The sequence below is a fragment of the Pholcus phalangioides genome, unplaced genomic scaffold, assembly GCF_987345545.1.
Source record: "Pholcus phalangioides strain wild (caught in Gottingen) unplaced genomic scaffold, Ppha-v1.0 ptg000004l_1, whole genome shotgun sequence".
Taxonomy (NCBI): domain Eukaryota; kingdom Metazoa; phylum Arthropoda; class Arachnida; order Araneae; family Pholcidae; genus Pholcus; species Pholcus phalangioides.
In genome coordinates, this window is record NW_028301597.1 from 16265603 (window position 1) to 16282994 (window position 17392).

Here is a 17392-nt window from a genome sequence, read left to right on the forward strand (position 1 = left end):
ATTTGCTCTCAAAAACATGGATTTTTTTGTTGTTTGGGGACAGGGGAGACAGTGCAAACGTTTTGAATTGGGTTTTTAGGAGAGGGTGACCAAAAATATAAATGTGGTCATATTTTTATAATATAAAACCTCTCTCAATATAAATGACGTACATCTTGGGTCTACACGTGTCATTTGGATATTTTATTTTCAAATTAAAAGTATAGTTCTAGGATCAACGATTCCAGAGTTATTCCAGGATATAAGGGTTTCCCTGTTCACGCTGTCTACATTTTCGATCAAGTTTAATGAGAAAACTATTTACCTTCGCTGTCTGTGATCACGACCAGATCAACGCTAGGAATGCTCCGTCCAACCGCATTTTCGGCGTAAATGCGAAACGAATACTTGGTGATGGGACTCAGGTCTTGGGCGTTCAGTTGTAACTGATCACCGTTCAGAAATTGCCTCTTAACCATATCGTTCCACGAATCTGAATGCAATCGTAAATCATATGAGAATGCACCGCTCGTGATACTCTACTTCGTAATCATCGAATATTGCTCAACCAAACTCACTCAGATAGATTTTTCTACAAAATAACAGTATTTGGTCAGTGTGTTTGTATCCATGCAAAGACACTTCGTCGTTGTTAATTCTTCCAGCTATAAAGGTGACTTCAGGAAAACTGTTCGGCGTGTAATCTTAGCAAATCTATTTTAATTTTCTTTGTTAAATGGTGTGGTCTAATTACTGCATTTCTCCAAAAATCTCATTTCTTTACCTATGCTAATGGCTCTACGAACGGGCAACCATTTGCGTTTCGCTTCATTGATTAAAGTAATATGTTCGCGAAGTTTAATGGCATCTGCTCCGCTGAATTCGAATAGGAATTAAACACACTCTCGAAAAAAAAGAAGAAAACTTTAGGATGCTTGTATTCGTTTTATTACGTGAGGAAAATAAAGAATTACTTTCCCGACTTTTGTTAGTCTAATTGGCATTTTTATTCTAGCATCCGAATGGTTATTTACTGGAAAACTATGAATAAACCTATCTAACTATGAATTCCACAATAATTTGCCAGGAAATAAATATCCAATATACCTCAAAATTCAGGAAAAATATAACTAACAAGAAGAATTACAAGAATTACTTCTTGTAATTCTTTCTCATGCAATATGACTTTTCATTTAACTATAATACAAACACAATTGTTTGATATTGTAACTTTTTTGCGTCACGTATGCACCGTTTGAAAACAATTGCGTTGAAATATTTACCGATTTCTCATCCTGCTAATTATCGAATGTGATATTAACCCGTTTCTGCTATATTTGATATTGAATGAGTCGACCATAGCACAATACAAATTCATAAACCTTGCGAACTAACTTAATACCAGAGGGAATAAAAAAGACAATGTGGGGGGGGGGGCTGTTTTACGACACGGTCTCTAGAAGAAAGGCGTAGAATATTATGTGGAGGCACAATCGTGAATGAGAATGGTAGAATCAATCAACTAAAGCACATTTTGAGAAGAATTTGATTTCACGAATAGAAATGGATAAATGCGCTATTAAATAAATACAATCAGTCTTGAATTTCAATCAGATCTTGAATTACCATTCAAATATCGACTTGTTAACTTGACTGTTGACTTGATGTTAAGAAGGCATAGCATGAATCTCACTACAACATTTTATAGCAATGTCACCGATGCAAGGGTTAATCAAATCCTTATAGTGCCAATAACTTATCCAAAGGTTTCCATTCGATAGGAGAAGCTTTTTGTTGTTGGGCCACGTACAACCCCACGGCTCATGCGTCACTGCTGAGGACTAATATGCACATTCCCCAGACATCAAGAGCCTCCAAATACAATGCCATTGGCGTTTTGACTAGCATCCACAGTCCAACCGTTTTGATTCGATTTCAATGCCGAGAGCGAGCAACCCCCCCCCCCCCCCCTTCGATACGAGTGATCAGAATGAGTTCCTACAACACGCCCTTACTTCTAAGCCGCTACTTTGGGCGAGTGCACACAGCGTAGCCCAAATGGCGTGGTGATAAAATGTTCGTCTACCCCCCCCCCCCTCCTCCCGTGAAGGTTGCTGTCAAGTCCCCAGTTCGAACCGGCAGAAGCATATAGATAACAAGATTATCCCTAACGAGCTTCAAGTGACCATCACCTGGGATGGCCCAACCCAGCGCTAGGGGTAGAATTAATGAGTAGTGAAGTTGGTACCCAATGTCGCTGCTCAGACTCGAGCTCCTACACCACAGCTAAGAAGAAGAACCCAATGCCCACGTCTTGTACGCCACTGCTGAGAACCGGCACTCACACCTTCTGACCCACTGTTGTTGACTAGCATTCACACAGACATCCGGTTTCGAAGCTACTGCTGAGGGAATCAATTTGTTCGTAGACTTTTTCACATCAACGGTGTACGCAAGAAAGATTAACTCTTTAGGGGGGGGGGCACACAATTGGTGTTGTTTTGGGGGAGGAGGCGCAAGAAATCTAAATCACTGGTTTCTAACTGGTGTTCCGCGATTGCTTTTTTTTTTGGAGTTCCGCATGATCAAACCCCACGGAACCCTTCAAAATCCCGGAGAGCTTCCAAACAAGAAAATTTTCTTGTTACTGATATCGCAAAGCTGTTCTTTATTTTGAATTTTAACGAGGTAGTGTCATTCAAAAAAATAAGACCATCTAGATTATTTGTATGGCTAACCTAGAATGTGCCAGCATGTGAGTGACTAAAAGAATGAGCTGGTGAGCAAGAGAAGAAACCAATGACCTAGAGCGTGTGAATGAAAGGCTGTGAACATAGTGCATGTGAACGACCGGAAGATAGCGACACAGAGACATAATTATTTGCTATGGGGGGGGGGGGGTTAAGCCGACTATAGTCTGGGGCGACTAATTTGGAGAATTAGTAGTCAAAAAATCTAGACTAGAATGGGTGAATGGCGGCAAAATATGTATAGCCCACAGGTCAGAAGAACTATAAATACACCTCTGGATGTTAGCCTCGGGCGACGCCCTCATCGGAGGGCACTAAAATTATGTGGTCCTCGTATATTGTTCAAATTTCCACGGGGAAAACAAGCGGCACCTGCTATTTATAATAGCACCTGATCCCATTATCGTGGAGTGTCTCTATGCACCGCAGAAGGTTCTCTGGGTCGTGTTTAGTGGGCCCATACGTTAAAACATCCCTGAAATATTTTATTAAAGAATCAGGCAATATATTTCTTCTTCAATTAAGAAGCAAACAAAATGAGTGAAATAGCACTCAATGCTTTATAAATGAATAAATACCTCACCCTCCGTCCGAAAGCACCGGAAATGTGGTTCTGTTTGGTTGTAAAGCAATTTTTTCCATCTCTTTTACATATTTATGTAAGGAACACAGCCAAAGATGCACGTACATGCGTTCTCCTTGTCCAATATATATATAATACATATTACATATACATATTACATACATATATATACATATAAGATTGAATACATATTCTTTGCCCCCGCCCCCTAAAAAAAGTAGAAATAACGTTCTTGCATACGGGAAATCTCAGGTGCATAGTGGTTCCACGATAAGATCTGGCACAATGATTTATGACAATGAATATGTATATTAAGGGCAACTGTTAATTTTAATGCTTTTTGAAAAGCGGTAACTAAAAATTTCTGGGCAACAAAATTTTTGTGCCCCCAAGTCTTCTGTGCTTCTTCAAAAGTGGATCCTGCGTACTCCCCTGATCAAGAAGTACATATCCCTCTGGTGTTCATATGCTCATTCGTACGTGATATCATTCGTTCACGCATAATTTTCGAATTATCAAGGTTTTCGTGAGAGAGAGAGACATTTCATTTTTTCACGACACTCAAAAATTTAATATGGTACCCCTGTTTCGAAATCTCAGACGTATTCATGTCAAAAACATAAGGTGGTTGCTAATAGATAATAAGCGTATACCCATACCTTTTCCAATGGTGTATTCCACTACGTATTTCGTAATCGGGCTGTTGCCATTGTACGGTTTGCCCCATTTTAACACCACGTTCCTGCTGCCGGTGTGCACGCTTTCCAAATTCGTCGGAGGATCTGGTCGCTCTGCATGATACAATTAGATTACAGCTTTCGATGATACATGGATGTACAGTATATCAAACATAATTGTAGTTGACAAGATGCCGTGAATAATATGTGCCCTATGCATTTTGTGAGAGCACCAGGAAATTTATTTGTAGAAATTTCCAATAAATTAGCACTTATAAAAGCTGAATTTATTATTTTTTTAAATTAATTTCCGGAACTAACATTAATTTTATTTTACATTTTTGTTAATGTGTACTATCTTTGATCAAATTTAAAAGAAACATTTTTATTAAATTCTTTCATTCACTCTTCAAAGAGTTATTCGTTAGACATTCTGTTTGTGCGAAAGATTTCTGTTCAAGTTTGAATGTTGTTTTGCCGTTCCCAATTAAATTCAGAAAATAAGTAAATAAATAATATTTTACTCAAATTATTAAGTCAGGAAAAAAAGATTGCTTCTGATAACTCTGCTTTAAGAGGGAAAAATTTGAACAAATGACCAAACGTTCCGAACATCGATAAATAATGGAATTATTTGAGAATATATCCGGGTATCTTATTATCTCAAAGCACGTAATCGCAGTCGGAAGAGAGTCTAGACGATCGTTAGAATGCCAATCATCTCACGCAAGAGTGTCCGCCTCCCTCGTTCAGTTCAAGTCTGGAGTCAGGTACTGTGTCATATCTACCAGTAACTTACGTCAGGTAAAATATGTTGGCCAACGGTGTCCGCGAAACTAAAATGGCATGTTCCTTTCGCACTAAGTTATGCATTCGACGATGTCATTTCTCCCGAAAGTCATCCATTACAAGAAGCGCTCGTTCGTACCTGCTTCTGGTAATCAATCGATCGATTAATAATCAATTACGTAGCTCCAATCCCTCCCACTGAGGATTTAATGAGAAACATATGGCGACAAGTGCTCATCTCAAGATTATTAAAACTGGATAAAATATGCTTTGACATTTTGCTTCATGTCAAGGTCTCGAGAATATCTATGTGTATGCTAATGTTTCATACAGATTGAGGAACGCGTATAAAATTGGTGTAGAAATTATATATGTGTTGGAGATTCTACTGATAAAAAAAGATTCAATGTTTGTTTCTTCTTATTTCTGCTTTATGAATGCACATGGTTTCTGGTAAAGACTACGAACAGTCTAACTAAACTCTTTAAAGTTAAAGTCGGATTTTCCTAGGAGCTGGTTTGCAACTTGAATTGCCCAGCGTGACACGCTGCGCACTCACCAATAAGAAAAGCTGCGTGACTGTTTTCCTACAGAGCGGAATACGCCTAACGACAGCGCTTTACGTCGGGCGTGATTGGCCGACTGCTTCTGGAGGAGTCAAATGCGTCGTGCGCCGCGCGTTTTGCCGATGTTCTCTTCACTCTTGTGTTTTCTTTCCCCCCTTCCCTTCAAAGCGGAGCATGCAGACAACAGAGTAGCTGATGCCGAGGCCATATACTATAATATAGCCGTCCTGATTTGATGCACCAAGCTAGGAAAACACAAACACGTAGCGTGATTATGTAACACGTTTCTGCCAGCGCAAAATAGTCTAATTCTGTTCACGCGGCGCAAAAAACCTATTCTTAGGAAAACCCAGCTTTAGTGCCGTAAACTCGGATTACTTTGTCCTTGGGGTGTTACTTTGCCCCAAAAGGAAAAAAATAATTGAAAGATGCGTGATACAAGTTGATTGTTTTAGGTTGGCATGCTAGCCGGTGATTTCCTCAACTACAGTTAGGCAAGCCCACCTTCAATAGAGTTCTAATTTTCGCGACCAGGTCGCAGCATAACCTTTAATAAATACACGTGTTTTGTTGTAGTCAAACTTTCGACTGTGCGAGGAATCCAGTACGTGTTTTAGTTTAGGCAAGTACCAATTTTTAAGCCAATATAATCCTGATTAAGAATATATAAAATGCTTTTATTGAACTACAAAGATTTTTGTTAGTAAAATGCATAATCAAAACATATAATACTGGTAACTCCAAAAGAGGGTTACCTTGTCCCGAAAAAAAAAGCGGGACAAAATAGTAGAAAGTGGTAGAGGCAACACCGGAAGCTGGCAGTGGTAAAACTAACAATAAGTCTGTTGAAGAAAATGAGTCATTAGAATCAACTCTGCCAAAAACTTAGAACCCAATCTCTTTGGTGTCCAGGAAATATTGCAGTAGTTGCTTGGAAGACAGTAAAATTATTTTGTAGGACTGGTCATGAGTGTAGCAAAAACTGGCACCAATGTGGATTGCACGGAACTTGTAAAAAAATTCTTGGAAGTGACCGAAAAAAATAAAAAAGGTACTTTTTTTGTACAAAAAGTCTGATATCGCATAAGCGATCAAGCCTTCAAAGTCATTGTAAAGAGGTCTTTTTTCACTGAAAGGAACCAAAATGGAAGGAACCACAGAGTAATAATTTATATCTTAAGTCTATGGAAGGAACCAAAAACTTGTGTACGTTATCGTAAGATTTCTAATAAGATTGATGTTGTTTAGAGTTTTTCCTTTCATTTGTTTGTAAACATTTCTTTTCTCTTTTTTTTGACAAACAAGTAAGTACCAGTGTAAAATAAGAATAAAGTGTATTTTTGTATTTATATGTGAGAGTAATTTTTTGTTCAAAACCAGTGGATTCCATTGCTTCAAACATGTTTTAAAGTGTTTTAGAACAGAAATATTTGATGTAGTACAAAGTTACCCTAACTTCTGGGTTACTTTGGCCCAAAATAAACGTAAATAAGATTCATAAATATATTAGAAAGAGAAATTATTATATCTCACAGCCTTTTAGACAAAGGTTTGAATTATCTAAAAATCACCATCAGTCTCAGTATTTATTATTAGTTATTTTCTAGAATAATTTTAAATAAAAAGTTTTATAATAGTGGACCAAAGTAAAAAAAACACATTTTGGTTATTTCAATCGCATTATATTATAAACTTATTTCTTTCAAACCATTCACTTCATGTCTATCGCCGTTGAGGAAATTTACTACCGTTTGACCTCAGAAAGGTTAATTGGGTCGGGAATGTGCTGATGCAATTTCAGTGCTATGCGTGCGGTGTGTTGCGTGGGTGCCATCCTCAATCTCCTAAATTTGCATGACGTGTATATGAACATATATTTGTATTGATGGTCTGCTGATTGCTTTTACGAGATTTTTCAAAGAGGAAGTTGACTTGCATCTGCAACTCGAACATGGAAGCTACATAAAACTAACTTCAGCTTACCGGATCGGTAATAAGTTTTCTCACGTGAAATTTCAATTCCATCCACGTAATCAAAGTTATGACTCCGGATCACATTTCTATTAGCAGTGAGACTTGAAGATGATACTTTGAAGGGAGTATCGTCTATTAGGATTTCCTCAGGGTCAAAGGGGTAACATTTCTTTTTATATGATAGTCGTGTGATGAAGTTAAGATAAAGATCATGCAAAAATTTATAATTTCAGGACAGAAACATGAATGAAAGAACTTGGTCCTACTGTAGAGCTTCAGCTGAGTACGCACATGAACAACTCATCCTGGATGGTCAACCCCCCACTATTCAAAAAACGTCAAATCTTCATTTTTGCCTACCTACAGCTCAATATAAAAAGTTTGGTTAAATGCGAGCGAAATAAAATCGATATTCGTGCTCAATTTGTCAAAACCAATAACATCCACTATTGTTTGATTACGAAGCATTCGCTGATCAGAGCATCTAAAAATTGCAATGAGTTGGTTATAGGAAGTGATTCAAAAGCAAATATCGAGCTCAAACTTTTCTTTTAACGTTATTTACTCACCTGAGGATTTATCTGCATGACTAATTTATTTTGAGTTTATTGCATTACTTTTAAGTTTAGTTAATCAGAGAATTCTCACCTTGCACGATGAGCTGGTTGTTCCTCTCATCTTGTCCAAAAGCGTTCGTTGCGATGCAGGTGTAGATGCCGTTGTCCTGCCGCTCAACAACGTGAATAGTTAGTTCGGATACATGTGTTTTATCCAGCATTTGCTCTCGGAGCATATACCTAGATTCACGAGTGAGCAAAACGCGATGTTTCAAATAATATTCCGGTAGTAGGTACACGAATATACAGCGTGTCCAGAAAGTCCTTACTAGTGCCTTTTTTCTCTCAACTGTTGATCGCGCGTAGACAAAAACTTCGTTTCAAAAAAGTTTTAAATAACATACATACCCATTCTATCGTATTTTTAGATAAAACAACACATTTATGAAAAGTTACGAAATTTAACTTATAATATTTTTCTTCATGGCCTTATAGTCACAGATAGAAACGTTTGTCATTGCAATACTATGACAAACAAAATGAAATTTCTTCAACGCACAACAAAATTTAAGTGAGATATTTAATTTCAAAGTTTGTGATTTTTTGAATTTTTAGTGCTCGGGAGCCATTTTCCAGCCGTCAATGAGGGATCGGTGCAAAATTATAAACTGGAATGATTATTAGTTGATTTCTTTCCACCCAGTATTACCCTGTTGATTGACTGATAATTATAATTATATTATTCTAATTCTTGGTGTGTGTTCTGGTATTTTAGATTATTTAAACTGAAGAGCCGAAAAAACTGGTACAGGCATGCGTATGCAAGTAAAGAGATATGGAACCAATCAGAGACGGCGCTGCAGTCGGCAACACCTATATAACACAACAAGTGTCTGGCATAGTTGTTAGATCGGTTACTGCTGCTACAATGGCAGGTTATCGAGATTTAAGTGAGTTTGAACGTGGTGTTATAGTCGGCGCACAAGAGATGGGACATAGCATCTCTGAGGTAGCTATGAAATTTGGATTTTCACGTACGACCATTTCACGAGTGTACCGTGAATATCGGGAATCTGGTAAAAAATTAAATTAACGACATCGCTGCGGCCGGAAAAAGATCATGCAAGAACGGGGCCAACGACGACTGGCGAGAATCATTAAACGTGACAGACGTGCAACCCTTCCGCAAATTGCTGCAGATTTCAATGCTGGGCCATCAACAAGTGTCAGCGTGCGAACCATTCAACGAAACATCATCGATTACGCCTCGCCTGGGCCCGACAACACCGACATTGGACTGTTGAGGACTGGAAACACGTTGCTTGGTCTGACGAGTCTCGGTTCCAATTGCTTCGAGCTGATGGACGTATACGGGTATGGAGACAACCTCATCAATCCATGGACCCTACATGTCAACAGGGGACTGTTCAAGCTGGTGGAGGCTCTGTGATGGTATGGGGCGTGTGCAGTTGGCGTGATATGGGACCCCTGATACGTCTAGATACGACTCTGACAGCTGACAGGTACGTAAGCATCCTGTCTGATCACCTGCACCCATTCATGTCCATTGTGCACTCCGACGGACTTTGACACGTCCAGAATTGCTACAAAGTGGCTCCAGGAACACTCTCCTGACTTTAGACACTTCCGCTGGCCACCTAAATCCCCAGACAGGAACATTATTGAACATATCTGGGATGCCTTGCAACGTGCTGTTCAGAAGAGATCTCCACCCCCTCTTACTCCTACGGATTTATGGACAGCCCTGGAGGATTCATGGTGTCAATTACCTCCAGCACTACTTCAGACATTAGTCGAATCCATGCCACGTCGTGTTGTGGCACTTCTGCGTGTTCGCGGGCGCCCTACACGATATTAGGCAGGTGTACCAGTTTTTTTGGCTCTTCAGTGTACATCTTTCTTTGTTGCATGTTCGTGTGCCAAAATCAACGAATAAACTTAATTAATCACGTATTTGAAATTAAGCAATTTATCCAATTCTATTACTAAAAACTTATCAAAACAATTATAGGTCATAACCATTCAATACTTTCTTCAATCACTCAATGAATTAACATCAGAAATCTTTTTGAAACCGCTACCACAATATTTGGTGGATTAAAAATTTATCTATTTTGCTGGATCCGACCCCCTCAATCCCCAATCAAAATCAGTATTAAATACCACGGTCAATATTCGAAGTGCAGAAAGGGGGGGGGGCAAATAAAAAGTTAGACTTTGTCATTTTGTTTTAAAAATAATTTGTTAAAACAGCATAATATTAATATTTTTCAAAGAAAACATTTTTATAATTTGAATTTTTTGTCTACGACCAACGTATTAGAAGAAATGCCTGGGTAAGGATTTTCTGGGCACACTGTATATTCACACCAATGATTTACACAAATCTGAATAAAATTAATGGAATCGTAAAATGAATTTTATTGTTCACTAAGAGATGTGAAATAGAGTAAGAAATACAGTCAACCCTCCTTCTACGAACTTAATTCGTTCCTTAAGTCCGTTCGTAAACCAAATTACTCGCCAACTGAAATTATTTTTCCCATAGGAATCAATTTAAAATATGTTAATCCGTTCCTGGGACTTCGAATATTTCTTATGTGAAATATTCCACAACATAATTCTCGTGCATAACCAATAATTATTATCAGTAAAACAACATTGAAAAATCGCCATAATTCGGAAGAGATGAAATGCAAACGGAGTAATAACGATACCAGGGCAAAGTCTGGTTTCGTGAATATGTATAATTTATAATTCCAGTGTGAAACCCCTTGAAATCTCGCTTGAACACTATCTGACAACAAAATTTTCTCCAAGCTAAAATTGATGGTTCTGTAAGACAATGCTGCCAAAATTTGAAAATAAGAACTATACAATGTAGGAGGATAAAATAATGTTTCTAGAAATTACTGACTGTTAGTTGTATGTCAGATATTATTGCAAAACATCTTTCAAAAAGTTCTTTTTAGAGCTTCATGAAGTTTAAAATTACCTGCTGATACATGGGCTATAAGAGGAGACATATTTTGTGGCGGGAACCTTGCTCTGCTGGATATAATTCTTCAACTGAATTCTGACGTTTGTAAACCGAAGGCTGACTGTATTATAATGTTTTGATAATAACTGCATTATCTTTATATAGACGATAACATTTTTGAGCTCTCTGAAATGTGGTGGGTGGTGTTCGAATTCAATGTAATACCCAGCGAAGACGAACGTGTACTACTCAGCTAGATGCATAACATAGAGTCGAAACACGTAGGTGCTGACGTGAGAAATGGGAACTACTTCTCTTGACGAATTAAATTGTGTTTTATGAATATTCGAATCACGATGCTTGAAAATAACAGCAGAGTACGATCTTAACATTAACAATATTTGTCATACTTCATACGTCAACTGACGTGGTCGTATCTTGGAGAAAAGTTTTTCAAGCTATATAAAGCTTCCTATTGTGAGTTGATTGAATTAATGATTAGAGCTAACGATGATCATTGATTTCTGAAGTAAAGTTTACACAGCAGTAAGAATGAAAGTACTGAAAATGAACAAACCTATACATATATGTATACATCATAGCCTAATCGAAAATGTCGTAATCATATAATGGATAAAGTCGATTTCCATCTTCACTGTGTGGTCGGAGAGGGGAAAAAAAAGAGTAAATGCTTATGGTGGAAAGAGAAGTAAAGTAAAAACTCTGAGTCACCTCCCCTCCACCCCGTTCTTCGAAGATTGCCAGATTGAAGCTTTTACTGCTTCAATCTAGGTCTAGTGCCCCCAGCGGAACTACTCAGCGGAATTGAAGGGCAAGACGCAATCCAGAAACTGCTTCTATCCCGAAAAACCTTCCGAAGAGAAGAAGAAGAAGAAGAAATATCTCGAACGTTATTTGCTTTAATGTTTTGCTTCATTCTGGCAATTTTGACGGCGGAGATCATTTTACGAGTTCTGAGGGCGATTTTCGCTACATAGATATCATACTTTCCGATTTCAAGCAACGATCCTGAGAGAGAGAGAGAATCCTATGTGATCTTGGAATCCTCGCACATAAACAAAAGGTAAATGGCTACAATTTGAAAAGAATATGTCTGAGCTGATTACATTTCATATCGAGCTTATTTGAAAGCGTTTCCCAACATACCCGAGTGTCATTCCCGAAAACAATAAACGTATAGGCAACATTTCAGAAAAATCAGATGATTTTTGATAAACATCGTCTTCTATGGAGCGAACGGGAAACGAAGCATAAAGGATTTCAAACGCACGAAAATTTTCTTCACTGCACTGACGATCAACCGATTACGTTATGTAGCACATATTTTTCTTTCCAAAAGTTCCTACCAGTGAGCTGAAAAAGGTTATAGTTCTTTTATGCTTCGATAGTTAGATGTAATCACGCGAAAGTACGCTGGTGGACGCATCAAGATTCATTTCTGAAAATGCATTACGTAAAATCTTGTTTTTTATCGTGATGGAATATCATCAATTATTTGGGATAAGCATTTAAAGCTTTTTCTCCCTATTGTGAACATGAGCAAAATTGAATCACAATTATCATCTTGTCATAAATTCCTAAACTCACCTCGGATGACTGAGGCCAGTAGATGCTTGCCTGTCCTTCAGCCACGTGTACGTCACAGGTTTCTCTCCGTATGCCTCGCAGGTCATAGTGGCAGTTTCTCCGTGTTTGATGGTCTGCGAGAAAAACTTCTGCTTGAAATGCGCTGGAACTTTGGGAAAAAGAATAGAACGATATCTGCTTAAAAAACATGGACTTATGCAATATACAGTATGCAAGGTGTATATGCTCGTAAAATAAAATGTGAAACTGAGGGAAATTTATTATATACAGTAGGACTGCGGTTAACGAGCAATTCGCATTACGAGCAAAAATTTTGCGTTTTTCATTTATTTTTACGTTTTCACAACTAAACGGATGGTTTTTTGCTTTCGCCCACAAACACACGTGTAATGGAATTTTGGGTAATATTCTCTCCTACGGTCTCCGGTAAGCATACCTCAGTCGGAAAATTAACACACGTGCGAGTGTGAATATTTATGATACGAAACTAGATGTAATAGCGATGCGTATGTGCACTTGAAGTTTTTTTTAAATCTGTTTGGAAAAAAAAAAACTGTGGGTTGATTGCATTATTGAACGTGATTTTGAGAGGACTAACTCATGAACAAGAGCCTCTACTTGTCGAAGAGATTGTGTGCTTGGGGAAGACCATGGACTGGAGGTGAATGCGGATGTCATTCTGCAACTAAAGGTGAAAAATGTGTAGAAGTTGACAATAGATGAAATGATGGACCCTTTTTGCTCGCACCAGCAAGAGTTTATGAATGGTATCTCGTCTGAGGAAAAGAGAAGTAAGCAGGAATCCCTCACACACATAAAATGATGAGATAAGAGAAATGTGTAGAATGTGGGAATCTGTGTAAAACTATGTAGAAAAGAACCACCTAAATAAAACTGTAGCAACGTGCAAGCAATGAATCTGTCCAACGAACACACTGCTATATCCCATTTCCGAGAAATCCTAAAAAAGAGGCAAAAGCAAATGCCATTGGATATGATCCTAAATTAATCCTAAAGATTAAATTAGCAAACAATAATGAGTCTATAAATCGTTCTAAACGATATTCCTCCTGTCTCCCGTCGTTTAGAGTAAGTTAAATTGCTTTTGCCTCTTTGTAAACATTATCGTGTTTTTTGTATTTTTATTTATGACGTTATTTATATTATGTATTGCATTATATATAATAATAGTTATTATTATTGTGATTAATAACTGATTGAATGCCATTTTTTTATTGGTAATTTTTATGTGAATGTATAACTGTGGAACGAATTATCCGAGTTTCCATTATTTCCTATAGGGAAGTTTGATTCGAATAACGAGCCATTCCGATAAGGAGCACGTTGCCGGAACGAATTAAGTTCGTTAACCGAAGTTCCACTGTATTTGCAGTTTGCAGGGAATGCTCAAATTGTGCATCGCCTTCTTAGAAATAGGAAACGGTGGTCTTATAATATCACTTATGCTTAAGTGTATATATGATACTATTAAGTTACATACTCTTATTTCAATGAAGACATTTAATAGAAGAAATAGCATATTATCCCGCATTAGCCAGCATGTCAGGAAATATCGACATAGACTAGCATCCCTGAAAATTCCATTTACATATTCCGAAGCGATCTTAAAATATGTAAGTCCGGACGTGCCAAGGACGCTATAATATCAATTTAAATTTCGATTCTTAGACCATGATTTATCATAATTATTCTGTTATACAAATTTATATAGATATATACATATTCACATATACATATTTAATAAAATTCCGGATGCACCCATCTTTCGGGAACACTTCGATATGAGATGGGAAGCGGGTTGTGTCCGGTTTTTCAATGTTCAATATTCAATGGCTAAGAAAGTTTCATTAAACTCACCGTGTACTGTCATAGTGATCACAGTGCTGAGAGGAGATCCGACGCCATTGCTTGCCTCGCACATGTAACGTCCGTCATCATCCTGCTCTACTTCGTTAATCACGAGGGAGCCGTTGACAAGCGTCTGTATCCGGGAACCGCTGATCACCGTCCTGTATTCTCCGTGGTTGCCTACCGAACGGCAAGAAATTAGAACGACCAGTTTTTACACTGCTGTTGCGTCAATCAATATTCACAATGTAAGAAGAAAAATCTCGATTTCTTCTTCTTACCTTCTAATTTTTTCCATATTACTCGTGGGTCGGGTCTGCCGTAAGCGACGCAATCCAAAATAATTCGATCATTGACAGCAGCGTACTGATCGTTCGGTTCGAGTCGCCATCGTGGAGGTGCTACATCGAAAATAACGAACAAATGAACACAAAATCGAAACATGTTTTTAGAAAGAAAAGAGGTGCAGAGATATAAAGAATAGCAGAAAATAAATAAATACATATTTGAAATCAGAATTTTTTTCTGTTTGTCGAATAATCGATTAAATTTTTTTTTTTACTAGGTGAAAGCTGAATTTTTTGCAGACTTCCTTCACGTTTTCTTCATACATAGTCTCTGCGCGAGTTGAAAATTATTCTGTTCATTTATCCTCTTCATTTGATAAACAATTAAGATAATGTCATTTTATTCAGGGCGTTCTTTGCATTGTACAGAGCCAAAAAAAGAATCTAACTAATTTACTGCGCAAAAGGTAGTTGCTGCATTTATTAGCGTAGTACGTTGGAGGGATATTAAGCACATCCAATGGAGCTCAGTTAAAAATAATTAAAAAAAAACTTTAATGAACGTTAATTAAAAAAAGACGGGCTCACAGCTCCTCAAGACGCGTCTACCTCGTAGTGCTCCCACATTCCCACTGACGAAAAACAGGCGACAATAATGTACATTGACAAAAGCAGAGGATGACGTCACAACACTATCGTCTGCAATGAAACACATACTGTCACAGACGAGATGGATAGTTTTTCTCTATTAATAACCTTTAATAATAACTGTTGTTTATTTAAGTTCGGAAGACTGTATTTGGATCACCACGCTGGAGTACAAACCTTACTGCGATAAAAATGATAATCATTTTTAAATGAATAATCATTTCCCGGCGAGTGCGAATGAAACTGAGCATTGATAAGTGTGATTAGTGGCGTCTTAACGGTTGGATAGACGGGTTGGACATAAGACCAGTCAGAGCCAATAAATTGAAGAACGCATTTTTTTTGAACCAATATCAATGGTTCCAGTACAGAATATCCGATTAACCCTTTAAGCGGCAATAACAAATCTCCCTTATTCTCACTTAAAAGCATCCATAAAAGCTTCTTATTTTAGCATTGTCAAGCCAGAATGTTTTTATTTCTCAATGGAAAATTTTCCTCTATGTCCATTAGTTTGCACCTGCTAAAAATTGGAAGAGAGCCTACTTCATTAAAAAAGATATGACATTTTGAAGTGGAGGGGAGGGGGTGTTGATGATTTTTCATTGCCGCTTGAAGGGTTAATAAAGCGGGGTATTCGATTCTGCGGGAAACAATTTCTTGCTGTTTAATTATACTTTGTATATTGGAAATTGATGAAGGATTAATATTAATAAAGCTTCTCAATCAAGTCAGACAACAAAATGATGATAAAATTAGTTTGAATTTCATACGATTATATTGAAATTTACGATCACAAGACCTAAGATTTTTACTTTTCATTGTAAAAGTGAGCGCTTTCTATTGGCACAACAGAGAATAAAAATAACGTAATTAAATGTATGTACCTATGTATATAAGTATATATATAAGTATATATATAAGTGTATATATAAGTATATATATAAGTGTATATATAAGTATATATATAAGTATATATATATTATATATATAAGTATATATATATATATATTTATTTATTTATTTATTTATTGAGTAAAATATCTGGAATTTCTGGCAAATATGTTACCAAGTTCATATATTTTGTGAGAGAGTGAATACTGATTTAGAAATGTTTGAGTTTCTTTTCGGTAATAATAATTTTCGGCATAAAATATATATATATATATATATATATATATATGTAATGGTTGATATGTAGTAATAGCTGTCGTGTGAACAGATAATATTCGATGATTAATCGAAGAAAGTTGATAAACTTATTCTATTAATCGGGGAACATTAACATTGCCTCTAAGGGAGAAATTTTTATTCCAGAGGATTTTATTCGTTTGAGCGAGGTATCTGTTTATCCGTTTCCCAATTAAACGGACCGACAGTTATTTAGAAGATTGTTTTTCTTTATAATAAAGTCTCATATTTTTGAATGAGTGGAGTATAGGACAGTGGACCTGTCATGGGTAGCGTGCATTTCTCAGTGTTGGAAAGCGGAAATATATTTTCTATACTTTTTTTTTTATGCGTCGAGTAAAACTTTCATAATTTTTTTTTTTGGAAAACTAATGTCTTAATCAAAAAACAGAAGTTATCTGTGTAATTATATATTCAAACGCTAAAAGAACGTATGATAACCGTATTTTTTTTAAAAACTTGACAAATAATAATAATTTTTGCATTGCAACCCACGTCATCTGTAACCTGGAGGTAAAAAAAACGTGTTCTTCGTATATGATCTACCCATTTGCTCAAACTGAATCCAAATTAGAATGGACAGTTGGTACTTAACTAGTTTACTCCCATATTCGATATGAAGTATGAGCTGAAATAATAAGACAACAGCGTGTGTACAGTATATCATCACTGGAAGCTCGAAAACGCGGTGTTCGGAATATCAATATGTTTCCTCTTTCTCTCTCTATCTCCCTCTTTCTACTCTTGTATAATTTATCTCTCTTTTTTCCTTAAGAAATATCCTCTTTCTTCAAAAACTGCCCAAGGCTTCTATCAATAGATCTATGGATGGAAATGCAAATCGACTCTTCAAATATTTGCCTTAGTTTAAGTTCAGAAGATTTTTTTTCTCCTTTCATGCATTAATCAGATT

At 37.0% G+C, this 17392-nt stretch overlaps 1 protein-coding gene across 1 annotated transcript in view; it reads right to left on the reverse strand.

Annotated features, from left to right (window-relative positions):
- The window catches only part of LOC149086606 (cell adhesion molecule Dscam1-like), a 129247-nt gene that overhangs the window by 34969 nt on the left and 76886 nt on the right, over positions 1–17392 (reverse strand). The window contains exons 10-15 of the mRNA XM_089230987.1: positions 14635–14754; positions 14363–14533; positions 12485–12632; positions 7967–8115; positions 3972–4103; positions 305–472 (exon numbers count right to left, since the gene is read on the reverse strand). Of these exons, the coding sequence (XP_089087113.1) occupies positions 305–472; positions 3972–4103; positions 7967–8115; positions 12485–12632; positions 14363–14533; positions 14635–14754 (888 nt within the window). The remainder of the gene's footprint in view (positions 1–304; positions 473–3971; positions 4104–7966; positions 8116–12484; positions 12633–14362; positions 14534–14634; positions 14755–17392) is intronic.